General features: G+C 54.2%; 4 protein-coding genes across 4 annotated transcripts; 1 reads left to right on the top strand and 3 right to left on the bottom strand.

The window, feature by feature from the left end:
• Positions 1–2,068: 2,068 nt before the first annotated feature.
• Positions 2,069–3,822, bottom strand: NCLIV_046800 (putative AGC kinase; the record flags this gene model as incomplete). The annotated part of the gene is made up of 7 exons (XM_003884230.1): positions 2,069–2,164; positions 2,312–2,480; positions 2,615–2,762; positions 2,871–3,016; positions 3,108–3,292; positions 3,416–3,576; positions 3,696–3,822. The coding sequence occupies 7 exons, from the start codon at positions 3,820–3,822 to the stop codon at positions 2,069–2,071; spliced, it is 1,032 nt and encodes a 343-aa protein (XP_003884279.1).
• Positions 3,823–6,804: 2,982 nt separating this feature from the next.
• On the bottom strand, positions 6,805–7,314 carry NCLIV_046790 (Calmodulin, related; the record flags this gene model as incomplete). Its single annotated transcript, XM_003884229.1, has 1 exon — positions 6,805–7,314. One exon carries the CDS (start codon positions 7,312–7,314, stop codon positions 6,805–6,807), a length of 510 nt encoding a protein of 169 aa, XP_003884278.1.
• A 2,225-nt stretch (positions 7,315–9,539) lies between these two features.
• On the top strand, positions 9,540–12,101 carry NCLIV_046780 (conserved hypothetical protein; the record flags this gene model as incomplete). Its single annotated transcript, XM_003884228.1, has 5 exons — positions 9,540–10,650; positions 10,794–10,890; positions 11,014–11,218; positions 11,339–11,439; positions 11,567–12,101. 5 exons carry the CDS (start codon positions 9,540–9,542, stop codon positions 12,099–12,101), a joined length of 2,049 nt encoding a protein of 682 aa, XP_003884277.1.
• Positions 12,102–15,026: 2,925 nt separating this feature from the next.
• Positions 15,027–20,524, bottom strand: NCLIV_046770 (putative transmembrane amino acid transporter; the record flags this gene model as incomplete). Its single annotated transcript, XM_003884227.1, has 7 exons — positions 15,027–15,107; positions 15,795–15,894; positions 16,233–17,122; positions 17,785–17,847; positions 18,700–18,909; positions 19,594–19,925; positions 20,347–20,524. The coding sequence occupies 7 exons, from the start codon at positions 20,522–20,524 to the stop codon at positions 15,027–15,029; spliced, it is 1,854 nt and encodes a 617-aa protein (XP_003884276.1).
• Positions 20,525–21,589: the final 1,065 nt, after the last annotated feature.

Genomic DNA, 21,589 nt, shown 5'->3' with positions numbered 1-21,589 from the left:
GCCGTTACCTGATAGAGCGTTGTAATGAAGAAGGGAACGGCATCTACAAGGGCCCTTAGAAGCAGCAGCACAAAACTGAGACAACGACGGTCGCCGTTCTCCAAGACACTAAAGACATCTTGCAGTACAGTCTCTGCAAGAGGAGTCCTCATCTCCACTTCTACATTCGCGAAGTCGTTGTGGACGATGGTAACAATAAGTCTGGATCCGGTGTATACCCGTGGTGACAGCGAAGCAAAATTGCACGTCCTTACTGAATTGCAGTATCTGCAGTAGTAAATGAGTGCTCGTCTGCTCGAGCCGAACCTAGTTCCACGAGGAGGTTTATCTGGAATCAGCCGAGAGAGAATTTACTCTGGAACTCGCTCAACTCCGAAACAGGTAGCGTACGGTCACTGCAACTATCTTAGTCGAGCAACATAAAGCAGTGTGCGACATGGCTCCTTCGGCTGGCGGACGACGTCTGCTCAGAAATCGTTGAAGATCTTGCATTGCAGCGCACTTGCTGAAGGTAGGAACCTGCGAGCCGATGAACTCAGTTACGCAGTTGCAGCACATTGTTCTGCTGAGGTGGTCCGAGAACAGAATCGGCTGATGCTTGCCATGATTTTTGCTGCGAAGAAGCAATGTTGGGGTTAGAACCGAAAGGAAGTCTTTTCCCTCCATTTTTACTTGCGAACCGTAATGCCCCACTAGTAACAAAATTATTGTCGATAACGGCCACTCTTATCGTGGAGAGGATGCCCCGCCTTTCTTGTCCAATCTGAGCAACTCATGCATCTGACTTTCTGCGGTGTCTGTACAGCACACTGATCCTGTCCTTCAATTTCCTTCCAGGCGTACGCTGCTACCCACCTCTCAGGAAAAAGATACGGCACGTGACAACCTAAGATGTTTTATTCTGTTATACCAAGATGACACTGCTCTATTATGGGAAAATTTCAGCTACTGCACCGTAGCGGAACAACGGTTTTATACCAGACACCTGCGTGTTAATTCGTACGTATCCGCCACTGCCGAGATCATTTGCTCAGTGCACTGCCACTGTTTGACCGATCAGATACCTCATGGAAGATCATGTGGTTGAGGATAGTGTCGTATTCTTTGTTGTACAGCAGGACCCGGAGAGGAGAAATCAGGTGACCTTGCTCTCCCGTAGAGCCGACAGACTGGCGGTACCACCCGGAAGAGAGCGTCGTGTTGTAGTCACTCCACAGGTTCAGTCGAGTGACCACCGTGATAATACTTGCCTCCGCTCGTGACTGACTCCAATGCAGACTCCCACGCTAATAACCTCATGTACAAGCACCTGTGTCGTTTTTCCGTTGCCACTGCAATGCCAGCACAGCGTGCTCCAGAGGCCTACTTTCGAGTTAACTCACTAGTGATGGACAGCTCTGCACACTTAAGCCAGTTATCGGCAGGAGCAAGCTACACATTCTAAATTCGCGTAAAAGAACTGAATACTTGAACTGCCAGCGCAGCGACGGATGGAGCCCAGGTGGGACGATATGCGGCGCCCACACTTTCTATCCAGAATGGTGGCAACAGACAAGTGGACGCGCTGACAGTAACACAGTGGCCAGAAACTAGCTAAAGATAGTGCCCGACAAAAATTTGTTTGCATTGACCCTGAGTCACATGTGGGTAACCAACATGTAGAATTCCCACGCTGCCACCAGCCCCATTTTCAGGCAAAATATTGCCAACTCCTTTGAACTCTGTATTTAAGGAAGACCAGGGCATTTGAACAAGCTGCACCGTATCTACGTCTGGTACGGTGGAACACGAGACAGTGTATTTCAGTAAGACAGTACAGAGAAGAATATACAAACGAGGTCTAGAGACGCAGGATTCACCAGTAGCATTGAGTAAACCCACGTTTCACATCCATCTCGCAATCTGCGGCTACGCAGCCTTGCGGACAACACAGTGTAGAATCACTATATGTATTCACATCGATCCGGAAATATCCACTGGACAAAAACTTGTCTGAAAGTACCTGCCTACAGACAGGAGTACAACAGTGGCTACGACATTAAAGCCAGCGACAGTACGTGGTCCAGCATTACCACGATGTGAAAGGGTCCATGGTGCCCGTGACAGGGGGTGCTTGTTCAGTTGACTCTGGGTACGCCTCAAAGTTAGAAGTGTCATCCATTCCCTGTAGCGCACAATACAAAAACACATTCCAGAAACACGCTGAGCGAAAAGAAAAGTCCCGGCCCAAACAGTGAAGATGCACAATATGCACAAGCTTACGCCACCTGCAGAGAGGTGCACAGGCTGTTCGTTTCCCGGGAACGCTTACCTTGACAGGAGGTTTGTAAGGCGGAGGCAGGGTCTTCTTTAAGCATGCGTTCCAATCAAAACCGGCGAACCATCTGTGATCCTTGACGTCCGCCACCCCATTCTTCAAATTACCATAACGCTGAGCAAGATCAGGAGTTAGCAAGCGTTTCACGAGAACTTTAGCGTTCCTGAAGAAAAACGAAAATCCAAATGTGACAATTCCCGACGCATTAAAACATTGTCACCGCCCACTGGTCATCAACGAAGTGTATCCGCACAAACAAACAGCGGCTCGTAGTGCCTGTCCGGATACAAAACTTACTTATCGAAGAACTTCGGGAAAGCTATCCGGCCTCCCAAAATTTTCTGGTAAACTCCCATTGGCTCATCGTCAAAAAAGGGGGGATAGCCGAGAATCATCTCGTAGATCAGGATTCCCAACGTCCACCAATCAACTGGCTTTCCGTGCCCTGCGAATACACGACACCAAAACGACTACTGTTTCCATAGTGTCGAGCACCCTATTACACTGCAGCTCCTCCTTTTGGCAAGTTGATGCTAACGGAGGTTCTACTTACCTTTGTTTAACAGCACCTCTGGAGCAATATATTCTGGAGTTCCGCAAAGGGTGTATGTGCGGTACTCGATGACTTTTGCGAAACCGAAATCTGTTAGCTTCAAGTACCCTTCCGCATCGACTAACAAGTTTTCCGGCTTGAGATCTCTGAATTCACAGATAAACAAAAAAAAAGCCCGTTGATACGCCGAACTCGCAACGGACGCCCCTATACAGAAAACCTTGGCACCACACTTACCTGTAGATGATGTTTCGGTCGTGCAAGTACTCAAAAATCAGGGTGACTTGCGCAGCATAGAACCGCGCCGCATCGTTCTCGAAACGTCTCGTCTTTCTCAGAAGAGTGAAAAATTCACCACCAATAACGTATTCCATGACGATGTAAAGATACCGATCGTCCTTGAAGGTTCCCAGCATGTTGACCTGCGGTGCATACCATCCACACAAGTCATGGAATGGAATGGCCCACTGCGTCGTGACAACGCGCAAGTCTCGCCTTTCCTACGGTTCAGCAGCGCGGCCGCCCTTCTGACGTTTGACTCGTACCGTGAAGCGATGGTTGATCATCTGAAGGATTCGTTTCTCTGAGAGAATATGATCGACCTGTTTCTGACGGATAACCGCCGCCTTCTTCAGCCTCTTGATTGCAACTGGAGGTGCATTTGGGTCGTCCCTCCGTTTCGCCATGAACACACGCCCAAAAGAACCTGAGAACACGAAAACACATATAAGGTGTTCTCTTATTCCCCCTACTCTCGTGGGAACAGTTTCCCCATTCTCTCTTCCGTCTACAGCTCTCCTAACTCAATCAACAATTTCTTTTTACCTGTGCCGAGGGTAGGACCAAAATTGAAGTTCGACATGACGCACTTGTTCGGCGGCAAACGCCCCCGCTGGGAATGGTCACCTGCGCCATCCTTGTTTGATGGAATTAAGCGGCGAAAAAGATCCATTTCAACCAGAATAAGAGGATCGACAGAGCCCGATCAAGGGAGTTACAGAGAAGAAGCTGACTTCAAAACAGGGGAAGTCACTAAATTGGCCAGCGCCCGGGAAGCGTCTGCTTGGGGAGGTGTCTCGATACCGCTATCTTCTGCTCCTCGCTTGGAAATAGCAATCAAACACAGTGTGGCGGAAACGACGAGTGAATTAATCACAGCTCCCTATGTTCTTCTCCCTGACTTCCTCTTGGCTCTCTCGACGCCTTCTGATAACAGAATTCACGGCCCTGTCAGGGGGCTTTCGGGACAAGCTGCCGGTCCTCCAGGGGTGAAAAAGCGGAAAACGGCTGCAGAGAATCCCAGACAGACAGAAGCAGCCGCAGAGAGAGACAGGTCTCACGCCAGAGCAAATGAAGAAGAGTTAGCGACACCCGGCAATCGCCTGCCTGTATGAGTTGTTTCCTGCTCTCGACCACACCGGTTAGGGCACAACATTGAAACGTGAAACTACTGTGGACACTCTGCAGTTGCCTTGCGGTTGATGGACGATCTGACACAAACAGATAAGTCGGACCGCAAAAAAAAAATCAAACGCTCTGGAATCCTGGACAACGACGACCTAGGGAAGGCTGCCAGAAACGAGTTACTACCGAGAGAACGGCCTATGACGGACTTTTGGTCGTTTCCAGGCAGCATACAAACGCGCACGGATTATCACTAACAAAGCACCACAACCCGCTAAAACCTCCAAGAGCTCTAACAGACAGGAGAAGCAAATGACTCTCCCACGATAACTATGAGCCCGGAGGAGGGGTGTTGCAACCAGAGTGTGGATTTCCCTGTTGGCACATCTGCTTACATGCGCCCGCGCATTAAGCAGTTTTGTTGCCTGTTGCGCCGCTCGAAGAATGATGGGAGAACCACGCGAACAATTTGCTCGTTCGCCAAGAGAAAAGCGGTTCACGAGTCTTTCATCGAGAAAAACCATCAGAAGAGGTCAACACTCGAAAAAGGCGAACGAATACAACCCCTTTACCCGTGGTTCTCGCATTTCTTCCTCTCCTGCTTGTGGAACGGCAAACGGTGTTGGCTGGCAGGCCGGCTGCGGAGCCGAGCTGCTGTTACACCGCTGTCAGCACCGCAACCCCTACGCGCACATCACCTGCTTTCACGTCGGCGGAAGCTGCCCCTCCTTGTTACGTGTGACCCACTCAGTACTTTGTGACTCTCCAAGTTTCACCGTACCCGTGCAGCGCGGCGTCATCGAATTTTATGGATTATTAGAGTCGTTGCCGTGGTTTCTGCAACGCTACGGCGCAACAGCTGCAGTAAGCAGTTTTTAGGGAAGAGGCTGTGACGCGCGAGAGCCTCGGCGTCTACGCCGACGCCGGGGCGCCAAGGTAGAGCGTTCTGTGCCAGAGTAAGTTCCGGCATAGCTCGTCGCAAAAACTCTACTTCTCAGCGAGTGTCTAGCACAGCGCATGTCCGATATTCAACTCCATACACTCTGTATTTTCGAAAGTATTGTGACTGTCCCGTCAGAACATTTAGGAAACACTCGATCGCTTCCGTGTTCCATGCGAGAGCTGGAACCACCAACAGTATTGCTGTAGTGATCCTCTTTCGTACAGGATGAATGCCACCACCCATCAAAGGAGGCTTTTGGTTGTGCGGTCTATTTCTTTCAAGCCTGCGATCGGTTGCCGTGGGAGTACAGTACGGATGGCGACCCAATAGCCACGGTTACACCGTGAATGTGCTTCTTCCCTGAGTCCGTACTGGGCTGGACGGGGCTGAGGTGACTCATACCCGTTGAAATTGTTAAACAATGGTTTCAAGACATGACAAACCCCAGCACACTACCATATCGCTGTAAGGCCGTACCTTGCTGGGGACAATCCCCCGCGGTTCACCGGGATGTGTGAGACTGCATCTGCGTGGGGGAATTTCATCATTACTCTTTACGACTTGAAGACAGTAGTTCGACACGTAACGGGAACCTCGAAAGAAAACGAAACTCCTGAACAAGTGATCAGTTCTCCGGGAGAACTGAAGTTATATACAACCTGAGGGAGAAAGCAACGAACTATTTTTTTAAGAAGCCAATGCACGCACATGTCACGGTTGTGAGGTCTTGCGAACTACGCCAGGATGTGTACCAGTTAGGTTTGGGGGGGACGAGCATGCCTGTTACTACACGATATGCTTATCACTATCTTTTCCGTTATGCTGAGTACTAGTCTCAGGGAAAATGGCTGTAGGAGTGCTGCTGCAGCGGGGTTTTCGATGCAGCCACCAGCCGGTATCGCGTGGCTCGCCGAACTGACCTCACCTGGTGAGACTCAGAATAGACGCCAAAGACCCGTTACACAACAGCAATCCAATGCATAAAAAGATGGCCGAAAAAATGATTCTGTGTGGCGCTCAACTGCTCTCATTAACCAAGAAAAGAATGTTGCATGTACGAGGCGCACACGTGAGCCTCTCGATTGCGGTACAGCGGCACGCAAGTAAGTAAATCCAGAATTCATTTGCTTGTTGACTCTTCAATGCCTGTTTCGCACCCTACGAAGCGTGCACCGATTCTCGATTATGTATGAGCGGCCAAACGTAGACCACGGCCGTTAACACCATCTGAATAAACAGCAATCGTAACTTTAGGATGCGCGGGATGGTGAACTGACACAACACTCGAAGATGCGTAAGCGGTATCCCGGGGACATCCTGCCGACAAAAAATGCTTCAAAACCGAGTCAGAATGAAGCAGATGTCATGTTTTGACCATCACCTTCACTCTTGCATCGCTCTGCGTCTCCGCTGGCGAACACCATCTAGTCCCATTCGCTGACACTGGTCCAGTGCGTAGAATAATTTTATTTCCACAAGGGTCATGTAAACACTCGAAAATTCAACCAGAGGAAGAACAGCGGTTGATAAAAAAACACAGTAGAGAATTTATAATCCACGGAACATACTGGGACAAGAAGCCCGCACCTACTGTTGCAATCGACTGAATATGGCACAGAAATCCGCAAATCGTAGATGCTCTGCCCGATCTAAATTTTCCAAAGCCAAAAGTTTTTCAACATCCGATGGAGATAGCTGTTCGCCCAGACATGAAAGTACCTGACTAACGTCCTTCACTGAGCAAACACCCCGGCCCTCCGGATCGAAAACATCAAAGCAAACTTTGAGTTCATTAATCTCATCTCTACTCAGACCTATATCGAAAGGAATGCCGTACATATTCATCATTTGTTCGCTTATCGGTTTCTTCCGAGCCTTCGCTTCTTCCATTCTCTTTTGTTTAGCAATTCGAAGAAATGTGTCAAGTGTCACTGGCCGGTTGCCCAACTCGTTCTCCACTGTCAAAATGGACGCGTACGACCATATCTGCCCCAACATGCGAAGCATAGTCCCCAGTTGGGATACCTTAACCTTGCCGTCTCCATCCTCGTCCATCAATGTGAAACAGAACTTGCAAAGATACTGAAACTCTGCCATCGTGGCCGGATCCCTGAACCTCGCTTGACAGAGCCCTGCACGAGTCCTTGTTTTTCCCTTTCTGCAACCCCCTTCTCTTCTCTATAGGCAAAGAGGCGTAGGTGGAAGATTTAGGCGGCAGCAACCAAATATATTTTTTAGCCCGGACGGATATCTCCGTTTAACTTGCCACTGGAACCAGGCAGTACTGCGGAATTGTGGCTGACGAACGGAGGCGGCGACGACTGTAGCCCCAGCAATACAGGTTCTCGTACCCAACCGCTCCCCCATTCGGTAAGGAGCTCACATCTGTCGAATTGCCAGTCTGAAAAACGCCACAGCCCTCTTCTTTTTCGCCTCCGCTGGCGCAAGCTCCAGAATACTCTCCGGTGGTGAACCCGTGCCGGCCGACCAAGCGATACCAAAACGATACGTCTACCCTTGGCTCACACTGAGGATCCCCAGATTTTTTTTGCTGGACGAAACACACCTCACAGGAAAACTTCTACGAAGTACCGTGGAATACGAAGAGGACGTTCAACACAGATGCAAGGCAAATCTGCAACAGGAAGTCGCTTCTGCTCTCAATCGGACGGCCCCGCCACCGAGTGGAAATAAGATGCACATACCAGAGACTTATTGCGGCAATCACCACAGATCGTACCCAGAAAACTGCGAGTTTGATAAAACCCTTCCAACATGGAGCACATGCACGTTTACGACGAGACAATTCTCCCAAGCTATACGGTTGAGGCACATGACAGTGTCAACCCTCACATGGGGCTCGTCTTGCTAGAAGAAATATTGCGCTACAGCCCCTGCGCATGACGCAAACACGGTGGGCTAAAAATTCCAAACACGGAACCATTTCTCCTAGTGGAAATTCCAGTCTTCACTGCAGATGGTAACCGAAGACCCGTGAGGAAAGTTGCGTCGCAGTGCTAGCGGTGAAGGCAAATCACTTGCGAAGAACTGTAGCTTGGCGCAGTTAGCCAGTCGATGCTGGAGGCTTAGCCGACGATTTTGGCTACGCTGGCTTCTCTGCAAATGCTGTGGCATGCGGCGGAGGCTTTGCACGGAGATCCCTGCCAGTCGATACCGACAAAATTCGCGGGTTTTCTGTTCCTGCCTACATGTAGAGGAGGCCTTTGTCAACGACCAGTGTCGCATGAATTTTACATCTGTTCAACGGGACGCCCGGCGCTGGCGGTGCGTTTGCGCATCTACCTGACTTTGTGCTGTCTTCATTGTGTTCCGGAAGGACGCTTCGTCACACTTGCCCATCTTCGCTCGAGGGAAAGCCTCTTTTCCCAGTATTTATGCGTGCGCCTTAAACACCTGACGCCTTACGAATGTTTTTTGCCTTTGGGGTGAGCGGTGAGGAAACTGCTTGTCCGCGCCATTCGTTCCTCGTCCTGCGTAGCCAGTGGAGACGAACGGGGCAAAAACAGCGCGCATGCAGGACACTCCAATTGGGTGTCTTTTCCTCAAATCGGCTGACGTCCAGTTTTTTTGGGCTTGTGCTCACAACGATTGTGAGTTGTTTTTTCACCAGGTAAAAAGGAGCAACTTGTTGCTGGAGCTGTTCCTGCATTGCTGCGTGCGCCACCGTTTGCGTCCTGAGACCCCTGTCGGTTTGTGGCTTTGTGTGTGTGTCTCTCTCTCTGCTGGATTTCGACTGGACACTGTCTTCCGTCTCCTTCGAATCCTCTGACAGGAACCTTCTACAAACCCACTGCCTGGTGCGTTACCTTCTGCGGCCTCTGCGGAATAGGCATTCAGCACCACGACCAGGCGTATTTGCACCGAGGCGCTGTTTCCGGTTAAGCGCAGAGAGACGTGGCTAACCCAAATGGCTGAGCGCGACGGCCTGCGAACTTCTTTGAACACGCACCCGTAGGGCAGAAGCGTTTTCGATCACTCTGCGTGGACACGCCGCAACACCCCATCGCGTTCACGGCGGACTCGAATGGAAGGGCGAGACACTCGGGTTGTCGCTCCGCGGCGAAAAGTCACCGGTTGTGTGTGGACGACACTCTGTTGCGTGTTGTAAATTTTACCCTTCGAACGGAGAGCTGCTAGATCCTGACCGCCGCGCTTATGTTTTTCGGGGGAGTTGTGTTTGTAGCCGCCCACTCCGGTGTCGCCAGGCCGCGAAGGCTACCTCCGTGGCCATGCGCGCGCGTTGCTCGTGCGTCCAACTCGTGTTTGTTGAGTGGCTTCGATGATCGCGCCTTGACTTCACCATGGAGAGGAAGGGCCTTTTTCGTCAAGACCATCCGCTGGGGACTCGGCCGGATGCGTGCAAAACAAAGCCGAAACTCCGGAGCGCGAGAGACCTCCTGCAAGCATTCGGAGGCGTGCTTCGCCAAACAACCTCCGCGAAAGGGGGAAGGGGCCGCGAAGAGTCAGGGTTGCTTGCCGCTCAAGAGCCGCCGGCTACGTTTCCTTCAGAGACGCGTCGGCCCGCGTCGCCTCCGACGCGTGCACGGTGTGTCGCGCAGCGCGAGGAGGCCTCCACTCGCGACTCCGGTCCGAAGCCGCTTCAGTGCAGCATTTGCTTGGAGCCGATGCTCGCTACTGACAGCTGCATCGACCTAGGGTGTTTTTCGCAAGGAACCGATGACGTTTCCGCTGGTCCGTCCACCCGAACAAAGCCACGTCGGGTCTCGCAGGAGGGCCCCCCCGCCGCGAGCGCGGGCGTGCCCCATCGCCTGCACACAGTCTGCCTTCGCCAGTACGTAACCTTTTCGCTCCAGAACTACCAAGTGTCCAGTTCCCCCGCCCGCGACGATGCAGACCCCGGCGCAGCCATTCTTCGATGTCCGCTGCCCGACTGCCGAAGAGCCGTTCCGCAGAGCGTCATTCGCCGCCTACTCCTCTCTCCGGCGGAGGACGCGGCCGCGGCCTGCGCTGAGGATCTGTTCCTGGGAGAGCGCCAACACGCGGAAGGTGCCTCCGAGTCGGTGCCTCTGTCGACCTCAACCCTGGCGTCGGCCGTCGCAGCGAGGAACCGGAGGGAGACGCGAAAGGACGATGGGAGCACGACGGCCTCCTGGTTTTCGACGCCTTCCTCGTCCGATCTGGGACTCGAGGGCAACGCACCCCCGCCTGCCAGCTCTCTGGCTGTCGCGGCGGCCGCAGTGATTCGGCGGTCCCGCCGCGACGCCTCCGACTGCGAATCTGTGCAAAAGGAAAACCAGCCGCAGCGATGCGCGGCCGCACCCGCCCAGCCTACCCACAGGTCTGGGACTGAAACTAACAAAGAGGGACAGGAACTGTACGGCGTCTACTTGCAAAGAGAGTTCGAAGCGTACGCCGACACAGCCGGAGACGTCGTGCGATGCATGGACCCGGGTAAGTGAGCGCCTCGCGCGGGCTGGACGAGTCTCAGGTCGCGTATTTCGGTGATCCAGGACTTGCGCGAGCAGCCGTCGATCCACACAGGCGTCTCTTTGCGTCGCCACCGCGTTTCGTTTGCGATTGCCGTGTCTCTCTAGACTGCGGGTACGCCTTCTGGTGGCCTGTCGATGCGGAGTGGCCAAGCGACGAAGCCGAACGCCGAGGCGGAGAACCGTGCCCCAAGTGCAAGCGAAGGTGAGACTCCGACGCCTTCACACACACCACTTGTCGGGGGTGGCGTCTACTCTCCCGCGTGTCGCCGGTGTCCCCGGCGTACTCCCATGACCTGAGCTCTGTCCCCAATTCCGCCCTTCGCAGGTGCTTGATTTGCGGCGCTGCCGCACACGAAGAGGCGAGCTGCGAGCAAGCGTGGGCGATGCAGAACCCCGCGACCTGTGCGCCGCGTTTGGGGGCGAGCGCGAAGAAAGGAGGCGGCGCGGGAGCGGGCCGAGTCCCGAGGAAGAAGCTGTGCTTTTGGAGAGAGTTGCGCCGAGTCGATTCCGCCTTCGAAGAGTACAAAAAGGTGCGTTGCGAGGGGCAAAGGATCTTGCGCAGGCGCGCAGACGCAGCCGCCTCAGGGTTCTCCAGCAGGCGCGCTCCGTACACCCACGTTGGGCAACCCGTGTGCTTTGGTCTCTCGCAGGCGGAGAATCTACGGGACTGCATGCAGTGCGGCGCGACCGTTCACTTGGAGACAGGGTGTCACCGCATGCGCTGTCGGTGCGGCTACAAATTTTGTTACGTGTAAGTGGAGAACGAAAACGCTCTGCAAGCGGCTGTGGCGCGACTCGAGGCGGCACACTTTTTGGTTCGTTGGAGCCTTTCGGCGACTCACGCGTTTCTGTTTCTGTCCCGTCTGTGTTGCCTGCAGCTGCGGCACTCCGAATGCGACCTGCGGCTGCGTGGAAGTCCAAGGCCACGGCTTCCTCTCTCTCGAGGAAGTTCGTCAGTCCACGCAGCCCCGCAGGCGAGCGGGGAGCGCGGAGGCCGAAGGCTCTGGAGCGTCGCGCGACCGGAACCCTGCCCAGTGGCCTGCGACTGCGCATACGCCTGCGCCGACTGCAGCCAGTCGGCGCGGGAAGCGAGAGCACGTGAGTCTCTTCGAGGAACCGCAGACAGGGGCGAGACTCGGCAGACCGGCCCCGCCAGGCCCGCGGACCCCGGCTGCTGCTCGCCACCGACGAGCGTCGGAGACAGAGAAGTTGGGGGGACGGAGGCGCGCCGAGAGTCGAGGAAGCAGCCGGTCTGCTCGGGTGGCGAAAACGAACCAGAAAGAGGAGTCTGGCGAGAACGAAGGGAAGGCGGGTAGGCGACGGCGGGCGCCGTCCGCAGCGCCCGACAAGGAACTCCCGGCCCGCGCGACCAAACATGCTCGAGGCGCCGAAGCTGCGCCCAAACGCGTGTAAAGTGGAGTCAGTGAAGAGGTGGAGATCGCAAGGTGAAGGGCTCTCGGAGAAAACGAGAGCCGTCCACCTCTCTCGGAGTCTGAGGCGGGAGTTTGTACAGTAGAGAGAGCCACGCGTTCTCGGCCTTTCTCGTCTCGCCCTCGCCTGGTCGCGAACAGTCCTGCGAGGGGAGAGGAGAGTTCATTTTGCGTTCCTGGGTGCTTCGCTGGCCACCGAAAGAAAGTTCAAGTTCTGTTGTATGCAGGGAGAGGTGCGGCAGTCTGCACGTGTAGTATCTCTTTGAAAGGAGGGAGGCGGACCGTTTTGGTCCTGAAAATGTGTGTTTTTCGGTTTCGGCCCTCCACAGTGCACGGCGTCCTCGCTGTTCCCAGTGCGCGGGAGGGAAACAAGGAGAAGCATGCGTGAAAACTTCCCGCAGGAAAAAAAGGCACGGACAAGGTGTGTAGGTTTTTATCGCGACCTGGAACTACTTTTGAACTGGCGTCTGGGGTTGTTTGAGAGAAAATGTGCGCCGTCTCGAGTACCGTGTCTACCGTTACGCTCCACACGCAATCATCGGCGCGCGACCACGTTCTCGTTTTCGTCGAGTCTCCTGCGGGACTCTCGGGGGAAACGAGAGAAGCGGGTCCCGAAAGTCTCGACAGAAGGGAAAACAAGCCTAGGTGTGTGTGCGCTGCTCAGCCTATTCGCACTTTTCGCCTCGCGAGAGAGAGAGAGACTCTCGGGTGGTTTCTAACTGCGCGGACACGCCTGCTCGAGTGTCTTCTCAGCAGGAGCCCGCGCGGAGAGGTTCCGCGGCGGAACTCGCGAACTCGACATTTTCAAAAGGCGGCGCAGTCTTACAGGACAGAACGCGCAGTGGGTCGGAAAACGGTCTCTCGATAAATATGCAAACAAACGTGTGCGTTCGAACGACGAACACAACACTACGTTTATGTAGATGAGTATGCTTGTGATGTGGCCATAGGTCGCAGACGCTAGTTCACAAATTCCGACTGATTTCGTTTTATACGTCGCTCCTGGAAACCACGCCGAACGAAAAGATCTTGGAGGTAGCCCTTTGGCGTTTGAACCCGTGCCGTTTCGTTACAGGGACGTTTGCTGCGTGGTTGGTAGACGTGTCCCAGCTGGAGAAGGGCGTTTGCCCCCGAGAACTTGTCACAGACGGTGCACAGGCTTCACTAGGCAGGAGTGTTTTTCGCGACGATTCCAGGCCTCTGGGGCTTCCGTCGCTGCTCGCCACTTTTAGAGAGAAACCAAATTTCGGAATTTGCGTCGCACGTCGAAGCACACGCCCGACGCGGAAGCCGCTCCTGTCCGCATCCCGTGCTGACTCGTTTCCGCGTTGCTGCAAAGGCAGAATCACTTTTCATTCCTTTGCTTCTCGGAGGGCTGTGGCCCACCGAGACTCCAGACGCATGCACTTTTTCACTTTCCACGCCGCCTCGCATCTGCCCGCAACACACTCCTGCGCGCTTCCGACCACGCCGACCAACTCATTTGCCAAGCCGTGTGGCGTTCTTCGACTCGGTCTCTCCGTGCCTCCATGTGGGTTTCCGGAGGGACCGGAATGTCGCACATGACACAACGATTTTAGAGAGTGAGGGAACCGGTGCATAACAGGCGTTTTGCGACTTCCCCGTTGGGCACGCGCCCCACCGACGTGGTTTCTGGCCACTCGACAGGACGAGCGTCTCGACTCGAGACCCGTCCCAGACACACGCGTCTGTCGAATCTGCCTGTCCCCGCTGTTTCAAATGCAGAAAAGCTTCCGGCCCAACAGCTGTCTGCGGGAAATGCCGGTCCGCAGTCCCCGAGAGCGCCGCCTCGACACCCCGCACAAAACGAACACTGGTCGGAAAAGGAGACAGGAGCGAAGACAAATGCACGACTTCATTCACGGACTGCTTTAACAAGACACTCCAGAGGACTCTGGAGGACACGTCCCTCGCGGCGTTCGCTATTTTGAACGCCACCGCGAGCGAGCTCGCAGGCTCTCGTAAACCGCCAGAGGTCTCCCGCGGAAGAATCCCGATCTTTTGGGACGTTCGAAAGCACTGAAAAGACAACCACGGGCGGTCAAGCAGAGCTGGCGAGCCCGCGTCTTCGCACCATTGACAAGTGAGACTCCTCAACGCACTGTCGGCGACCTGCGAGGAAAGAGAGGGATTTGCAGACCTTGGACGCAGGCGCGGGCGAGCGCCGCGCAAGAGGGATGCCGCCGGAGAACCGCGCGAAAAGACTCTGCGATTCCTTGAGAGAAAACTACGCCCAGGCGCTGCAGTCCCGCACGAGAAAAAGCGAGCGGCCGAAAGGAGAGACCGCAGATCCGTGCGTCTGAGAGAGATACAGGCGCCTGGACCTCCAACCGTTTCGACGCCCACAGATCGCCCCAAAACCGAGCGCCACGAATGAACGGGGCAGCCTGCGCGTTCGCGTGGGCGTCTCTCTCCGGGGGGGGGGGGGAGGCAGAGGGTTTTCTCGTGGACAAAAAGAGAAGGAAAAAGGCCGCGGGCTGAGCGCAAAGAGAGCGCGGAAAGGGACGGGGACCGGAATGCAGGGAGAGAGACTGCTCCGGCGCTCCGCATCTGAGCCAACCCGACAAAGGACGCACGCAGATGCTCTTTCTTTTTCATTACGCGCGCACGTGAAGACAAAAATCAGCTCAGCTCCATGTGGACATGCAGACTGTCCTCCGTTTCGGTACAGAGAGATGAGCGAACGCGCTTTCCGTCGAGAAGAGTTTCAAGTGCACGGCGCGTTTCGTGGGCTTCTCCGCTATGCAGCAGCACATTCGCGGGGAGAGCATATAGGCCAGCGGAAACGCATGGATGGGAGGATTTCTCTCCATCTTCTTGCGGTTGCCTTGTAGCTCCGTTCTTGCCTCTCTGCTTCCGCCGCTGCGCCTCCGCAAAGAAGAGACAGCTAACGCAGCGGAGACCGCGGGGCTTGACAACAGACGTCGAAGTTTTGCAGAATAATAATCACCGACGCGAAAGCACCCACCTGAAAAGAAACAACCAGAACCTTCACAAGAAAATATGAAACTCGAAACTCCGCGAAACACCAGGGGAAGTAAGGCCGCACATTTGTTCTAGACACACAAGTCTATCTATCTATCTATCTATCTATCTATCTATCTATCTATCTATCTATATCTATCTATCTATCTATCTATCTATCTATCTATCTATCTATCTATCTATCTATCTATCTATCTATCTATATATGTATGCACGCACATATGTATTTTCATATATACAGATATATATGTATATATATATATATATATACATACATACCCGTATCGTCAATCTCATTTTGTGAATATCGTGCAAAACGGATGGCCAGAAAGAAACTGCTTCAACGTGAAGAGAGAGATGGACGGCGAGAGCAGACACGAGACGCCCAGCCTGTGTATGTCCATCGGAGACAGTACCCATCGTTTGCCGTAGACTCGGCCAACATATGTATAGCTATGCACACACACTTATCTCGCAGTTGTGCCCGCGCATCAGTCGCGCAACCCCCACATATCCGCGGATATATATATATATATATCCCCGTAGTATACATGTATACCTGTATATAGGCCGATCTCGTGCGTACTGGATAGAGACGTTGCCTGCCCTGTATGTCGCTTTTCTCTGTGTCTATACACATGAAAGTTCGCTTCCGGTTTTGTCGCCTTACGAAAGTGACGGTGAGAAGAAAGGCCATCAGAATCATCCTCGTCACGGGACGGTAGTAGAGTTTCCCGATGCCGGCGTAGAAGATGACTGACGGAAGAGCACTGCGGGGAAGAGCGAGGCAAAACAGGCATTCACCGGAGCGGCTTAGAAAAGGGCGAAGACGCAGAAGGCGCCCCACAGAGCGCTGCAGGGCGCCTCTGAAGAGACGGAAAGAAAACCGAGACACGCACTCTGTCTCTCTCGCGGCCGACGAAAGGAAAAGACAAACCGCTTCATTCGCACCTCTACAGGGCTAGGTGAATCTCTGTATCTACATGGCTAAGTCTGTGCATTCCCTTTTTTCTTCGCTCCTTTGCCATCTCTGCCGTGTGCGCCTTGAGCTTCGAAGACCCGTCGGTGAGGAGGGGTATGCTTCTTCGGCTTCGGCAGAAAAATTCACCTCATGAGGAGAGTCGAGAAGAAGCCGCCTAGCAGGCCGACGACGTCCGCCGCTTTGTCCATCGCGAGCGCCAGCATCAGGACGGGGAGGAGACACAGACAGACGCAACTTTTTCTGTTTTTCAAGGCCTTCTGCGTCAGCCGTGCGAGGCCACAGCACCGCCGGTTCGCTCCGCCGGTCCCCCTCGCGTCTGTCTCTGGTGCATCTTGCGCTCCGCCGCCAGTGGATTCCTCGGATACTGGGTAGGGCGCGCTCGCCGCTTCGCTCCCGCGGCGGCGTTCCCCCGCGTTCTCGTCTCCGGAAGCTCGCGAGCCCCAAGGGACGGCAGACCCCTCGCTTCGGTCCGCAAGCGTCTCGCCGCCGGACGGTGCGCGGCCGTCCTCGTCCAAACCGCTTCGCTCGCCGTCTCCGTCTCGTGTTTGCCTTCCACGCCGCTCGCCTTCCTGCGCTAGGGTCTCCTCGCTCTCTCGGTCGCAGCCCCTGTCTCTGCCTGCCTCGCGGCTGGGGCCGTCTTCCGTCGCGTCAGGCTCGGAGACGGTGACCCTGAGAACCCGGTCTTTGCGGTCGGCATGCAGGAGGAGCGGCGCCACCATGCTCGCGCGCTTTGCGTCGAAACCGAGAGCCTCTGTCTCCCCGAAGGTCGGCGCGGGGAGCGACGGCGCCGGCTTTTTCAGCAAGTTGAAAATCGAGTCCACGGTGGGGATGATCGTCAAGGGCACGCCGAGGATCATCGAAAACGAGAGCAGCAGCGTGCAGACGTGCATCAGCTGGTCGTCTGAACTGTAGTTCAACATGAAGTTCTGCCGCGTTCCTCCCCGAAACGACAGGTAGCCAATGACCGCCGTCGGGGTGTACAGACACCACTCGAGCGCGGCAGCCCGCAGCGACACCTGCGAAAAAAAGCAAAACCCCGCGGAAGAACCCGAGCAACCACGAGATGAACGCGCGAACAACTTGCCACCACGTCCAAGGGGATGCACAGACGCCCTCCGCGCCCTCAGAAATCGATGCACGCAGACATGCTCTCACGCACACACACACACACACACAAATGCAAACCTCTACAAATACGCATGGATGAGTACAAATATCTATAAACATTTAAACAAATATATATATATATATATATATATATGTGCGTAAGGGTGTATATCTGTGTGAAAACGACGAGGCGCCGAGGATACCTCTTTCACAGATCTATCCGTAGTTCACGACCTTCAGCTGGAGTGCGCGTGAAGGAGCGACTCCGCCTCTTCACGGATGCCGTGCAGAGCAGCCGGAACACACGCACACGTTATCCTCCTGCGCGCCCCTCCCGTGCGAATTGACATAAAACAGAAAACCGTGGAAATATACATCCGCTTGCCTCAACACAAACCATGGCAAAACGTCACACACACATATGCATGCAGTGCGTCGAGGGATAGGGTGTGCTTTGCGAAGGGGGAGCTGCTTCTTGTGTCTAGCCGCTCGCGCAGACTTTTTGGGCGCCTCTAAGAAATCAAGCATGCGGCTCTCCGGGTGCTCAGAGAGAAAAAACACGTCACCTCACCTTGTAGACACGCGGATCTGTAGGGTTTTGCAGCTCTCGGCCGATCGGACACACGTTGATGTGCTGGACATACACCCGAACCAAGCAACGGAAAAAAACAGTTTCTGACGCATCAGACTTGGCATTCCCGTGCGTGATCCACTCACGAAACTCGAGTGCTCCTTACGCCACTGCATCCGCAGAACTGTACAGCCTCCACGCGGCACACCGCTCTCACCTCGCACACGCACAGCTCACCGATGCACGGATACACACGTAAAAATAAATATATATATATATATATATATACGTATAATTAGATGCAGATATGCACGCTGCGTCAGGTATATACACGCATGCGCGTACTCATCTGTTATTTTTTCTCATACAAAGGACGGACAGGCGAGTTTTGGTGCAACTGAGTATATTTAAATAAGTGGTACATATAAAAAGGAATACAGAGATATATGGATATGCAGATAAGCATGTGAACCGGTTGTTGCACGCATGCATGCGTGAACGTTTTTCGTTTCAGAGGCTGATATGACAAGGTAGCACTCCACGTGAGCTCCCGGATTCTCGAACGCCACGTTGATAAGATAGATCACACAACGTTTCTGGGATTTTTTTAAGGTCACACTAACGCCGAGAAGGCGTTAGTGTGTTTCAGAGAAAAGGGATGTTTGGCCAAGAAATAGGATCCGGTTAGTTCTTGGGAAACGGACTTCGAACCCTCAATACAGATGGGGAAGAAGAAGTTACCATCCTCCGTAACATGAAGAATACCCCACACTTGTAGTTTCGGCAGTCCACTGGGACGCGCGTCTTCGAACCGCAAGGCGAGTAGAGAGACGCGCATGCAAGGCGACGCCGCACCGGAAGTAGCAACGCGAAGGCATGAAAAGAAACAACGAGAGAAGGAAAAAGGATCCTTACCTGCATGAAGGCGAAGAGGAAGACGTTGAAAGATTTGAAGAAATTCCAGTTGAGATTGACCATAACGACCGGCGCAGTCTGATTCCTTATCAAGTGAACCGAGCGGTAGACGACGCACGAGAGAGAAAACAGGAGGGTGCAAACGGGAAAGAAAGCGAAGTGCCTCAGAGCCGACAATCTGGGCTGTACAGACAGCGGCACAATCACCACCTGCAAACGGCACAGAGACAGCAGGAACAGTGGAGACGAGTTAGGACTCAGCACCTCTTGGAAAAAGGAGAAAACTCGAAAGCGAGACAGTCGACAGCGAAGGAGAAGAGAGCGCGAGAGAAACCGAGGAAATCACCGATGACAGAGGGCCTCATGGGAGGCGGGAGACGCGCTCGAAAGATTAGGGCAGAGAAGATGCAGAAAACGGACGACAGCGGAGAGGTGCCTCCGCCGCTGTGAAGAAAACACCAAAGTGGGTACGCCTTCTCTGCGCATTCATCTTCTTCCTTGTCTTTCTCTCCGTTTTTCTACGTCCCTGGACACACTCTTCCCTCGCCGGTTGCTCGGCTTGTCGCCCTCTCGACTCCCTTCATCTCCCGTCTGTTCGCACTTTCCTTTCCCTTTCCACTCCCCTCTTCTTCTCTTTCCCCTCTGTCTTGTGCTTGTCTTTCATCATCTTCTTTTACTTCCCTTGCTCCTTTCGTTCTCTCTCTCTTTTTACTTCTCGTTGGTCTGTTTCTTCTTTCTCTCCCTGTTCTACTACCACTATTTCTCGTTCTCCCTGTCCTTCTCTCCCCACTTTTTTTCTTCCTTTTCTTCTTTCTCTCCCTGTTCTACTACTACTACTACTATTTCTCGTTCTCCCTGTCCTTCTCTCCCCCCTCTTTCTCTTCCTGTCCCCACCATGCTGGCACAGAGGAGGAGGGCGCGGTGGTCGGAGGCCCGCTGGAGGATGTGAAGGCTCTCCAGGGACGTGGGGAGGAAGTCACCGAGGAAGACGAGGAAGGAAAGACAAACGCCGAGTCCGTTCAGAACGATGATCGCGTCCACGACATTCCGCGGCAACTTGGGCGCAGCTCGGTGCGCCAAGTCCGCGTACGTCGAGGTGCCGAAGAGCTTGGACGACGCCATCAGAATGTAAGTCGTGAAAAAGGAGACAAAGGTGTGCGTACACAGCAAACACAAACCGACCGCCAAGCCGCACTCCTGCATTGCGTACGGTGTTGCCAAGACACCTGAAAAAAGAAGAAGATGTGGAACCAAGAGAAAGAGACACACGGTGAGCGAGACACAGAATAGATAGACAACACGCGTGAGATAGACAAGACGCGTGAGATAGAGAAGACGCGTGAGATAGAGAAGACGCGTGAGATAGAGAAGACGCGTGAGATAGAGAAGACGCGTGAGATAGACAAGACGCGTGAGATAGACAAGACGCGTGAGATAGAGAAGCGGAAGGAGGAGAACGTCTCGTGTGAATGCGTGTTCAAAGGGAGAGAAGATGGAACAGCAACAGGCCGGGCATTCGGCGAGGAGAGATGTAAGTTGTGTGCCGCGAGAGGAAGCGCGCATCTCTTTGCGTGTCACAAGAGAGCGTGGCCGCGGGGGCGTCTCTCGCGCGCAGTTCCAGAGGTGCGTCTTGCGGTTTCTTTTTACCTGCTCCCAAGCAGGAAGACGCGAGCGTGAAGATCGAGGCTCTCACAGACCCTCTGGCGATGGGGGAGAACGCGCGCCGTTGCCACGACACGAAGGCGGGTGCGGCCTCGCTCGCGGGTGCGGCCTCGCTCGCGGGAGCTCTCGGGTTCGGAAGGAAAGGTTCTCGCCTGCCTTCCATCTGCGGCGACAAAACGTGCAGTTTTTCTGAAGACGAAGGCACTGACGAGCCTGCCTGGACAGACTCACACGGAGGACCAGAGGAGGAAGTCGAAGACGAGTGAAAAGACGGTGACGAATCAGGGAGCGCCTCTCCCTTTCGGGAGGCGTCAGTGTCGCCCCTCGGCATCCTGAAAGGGAAACCTGAATGAGGAGCGAAGAACTGGACGCAGTCGAGGCAGCGAACGAAGCGAAGAGTGCCGCGGTGTGCCTGAGGACGAAGAGGGAAGGAGGAAATGATGAAGGACAGAGAATCACAGGAAGAGGGAAGGAGGAAATGATGAAGGACAGAGAATCACAGGAAGAGAGAGGAAGATCTCGTTTTCCTTTCCCTTTCCCTGTGGTTTGTCGTTCGTGTGCTTCGTTCGGAAAAACGGACGAAGCAAGCTGGCCAGGGCCACGCGGAGAGGGAGACGCACACACGCGGAACTTTTGTGGCAGGCGTGTTTCCGCGACTCGCGACGAGAGGGGCGGATTTTCGCTCTTCTCTTTCACGAAGGACGAGCAGAGTTCAAGGGGAGAAAGGGGAAATCGACGAAAAGAACGTCACCACGCTGAGAAAAACCCGTGACCGCGTCCAGGTTTCGCACTTTTGTCTTTGCGCCGCGTTTCTTCCCCCTTCCGCCAGATTTTCTACACAAACCTAAGGCCGGTCTTCAGCTAGTCGTCCGAGACGCAAAAAAAAAGAAGAGAGGCGAGCGCGGAAACGTGTGCACACGAGAGACGCAAGACCCGCAAATGGCGTTTTGAAAGCGAGATCTGGGCTTCGCACAGTCACCGCTCGACGCGCGAGAACGCGCCGTCAGAGAGGAAGGCGCGCGCGTTCTCTGGGGCGGAGGCTGGGGAGAGGAGAGGCGAAGGGAGGAAACCGCGAGAGAACAACCCGAGCATCCACTTGTCTTCACCAGGATCCCTTTCGGGAAAGAAAGAGATTTGTGCCAAGAGGGACACACGCGGCCTTCTTCTCCCAATCCTCTCTGCGCTGACTCAGAGCCCGCGCAAAACGGGTTGGCGTGAATTTCTTGAA

Source organism: Neospora caninum, chromosome X (genome assembly GCF_000208865.1).
Source record: "Neospora caninum Liverpool complete genome, chromosome X".
Lineage (NCBI taxonomy): Eukaryota > Apicomplexa > Conoidasida > Eucoccidiorida > Sarcocystidae > Neospora > Neospora caninum.
This window is presented reverse-complemented; position numbering and strand designations above follow the sequence as displayed.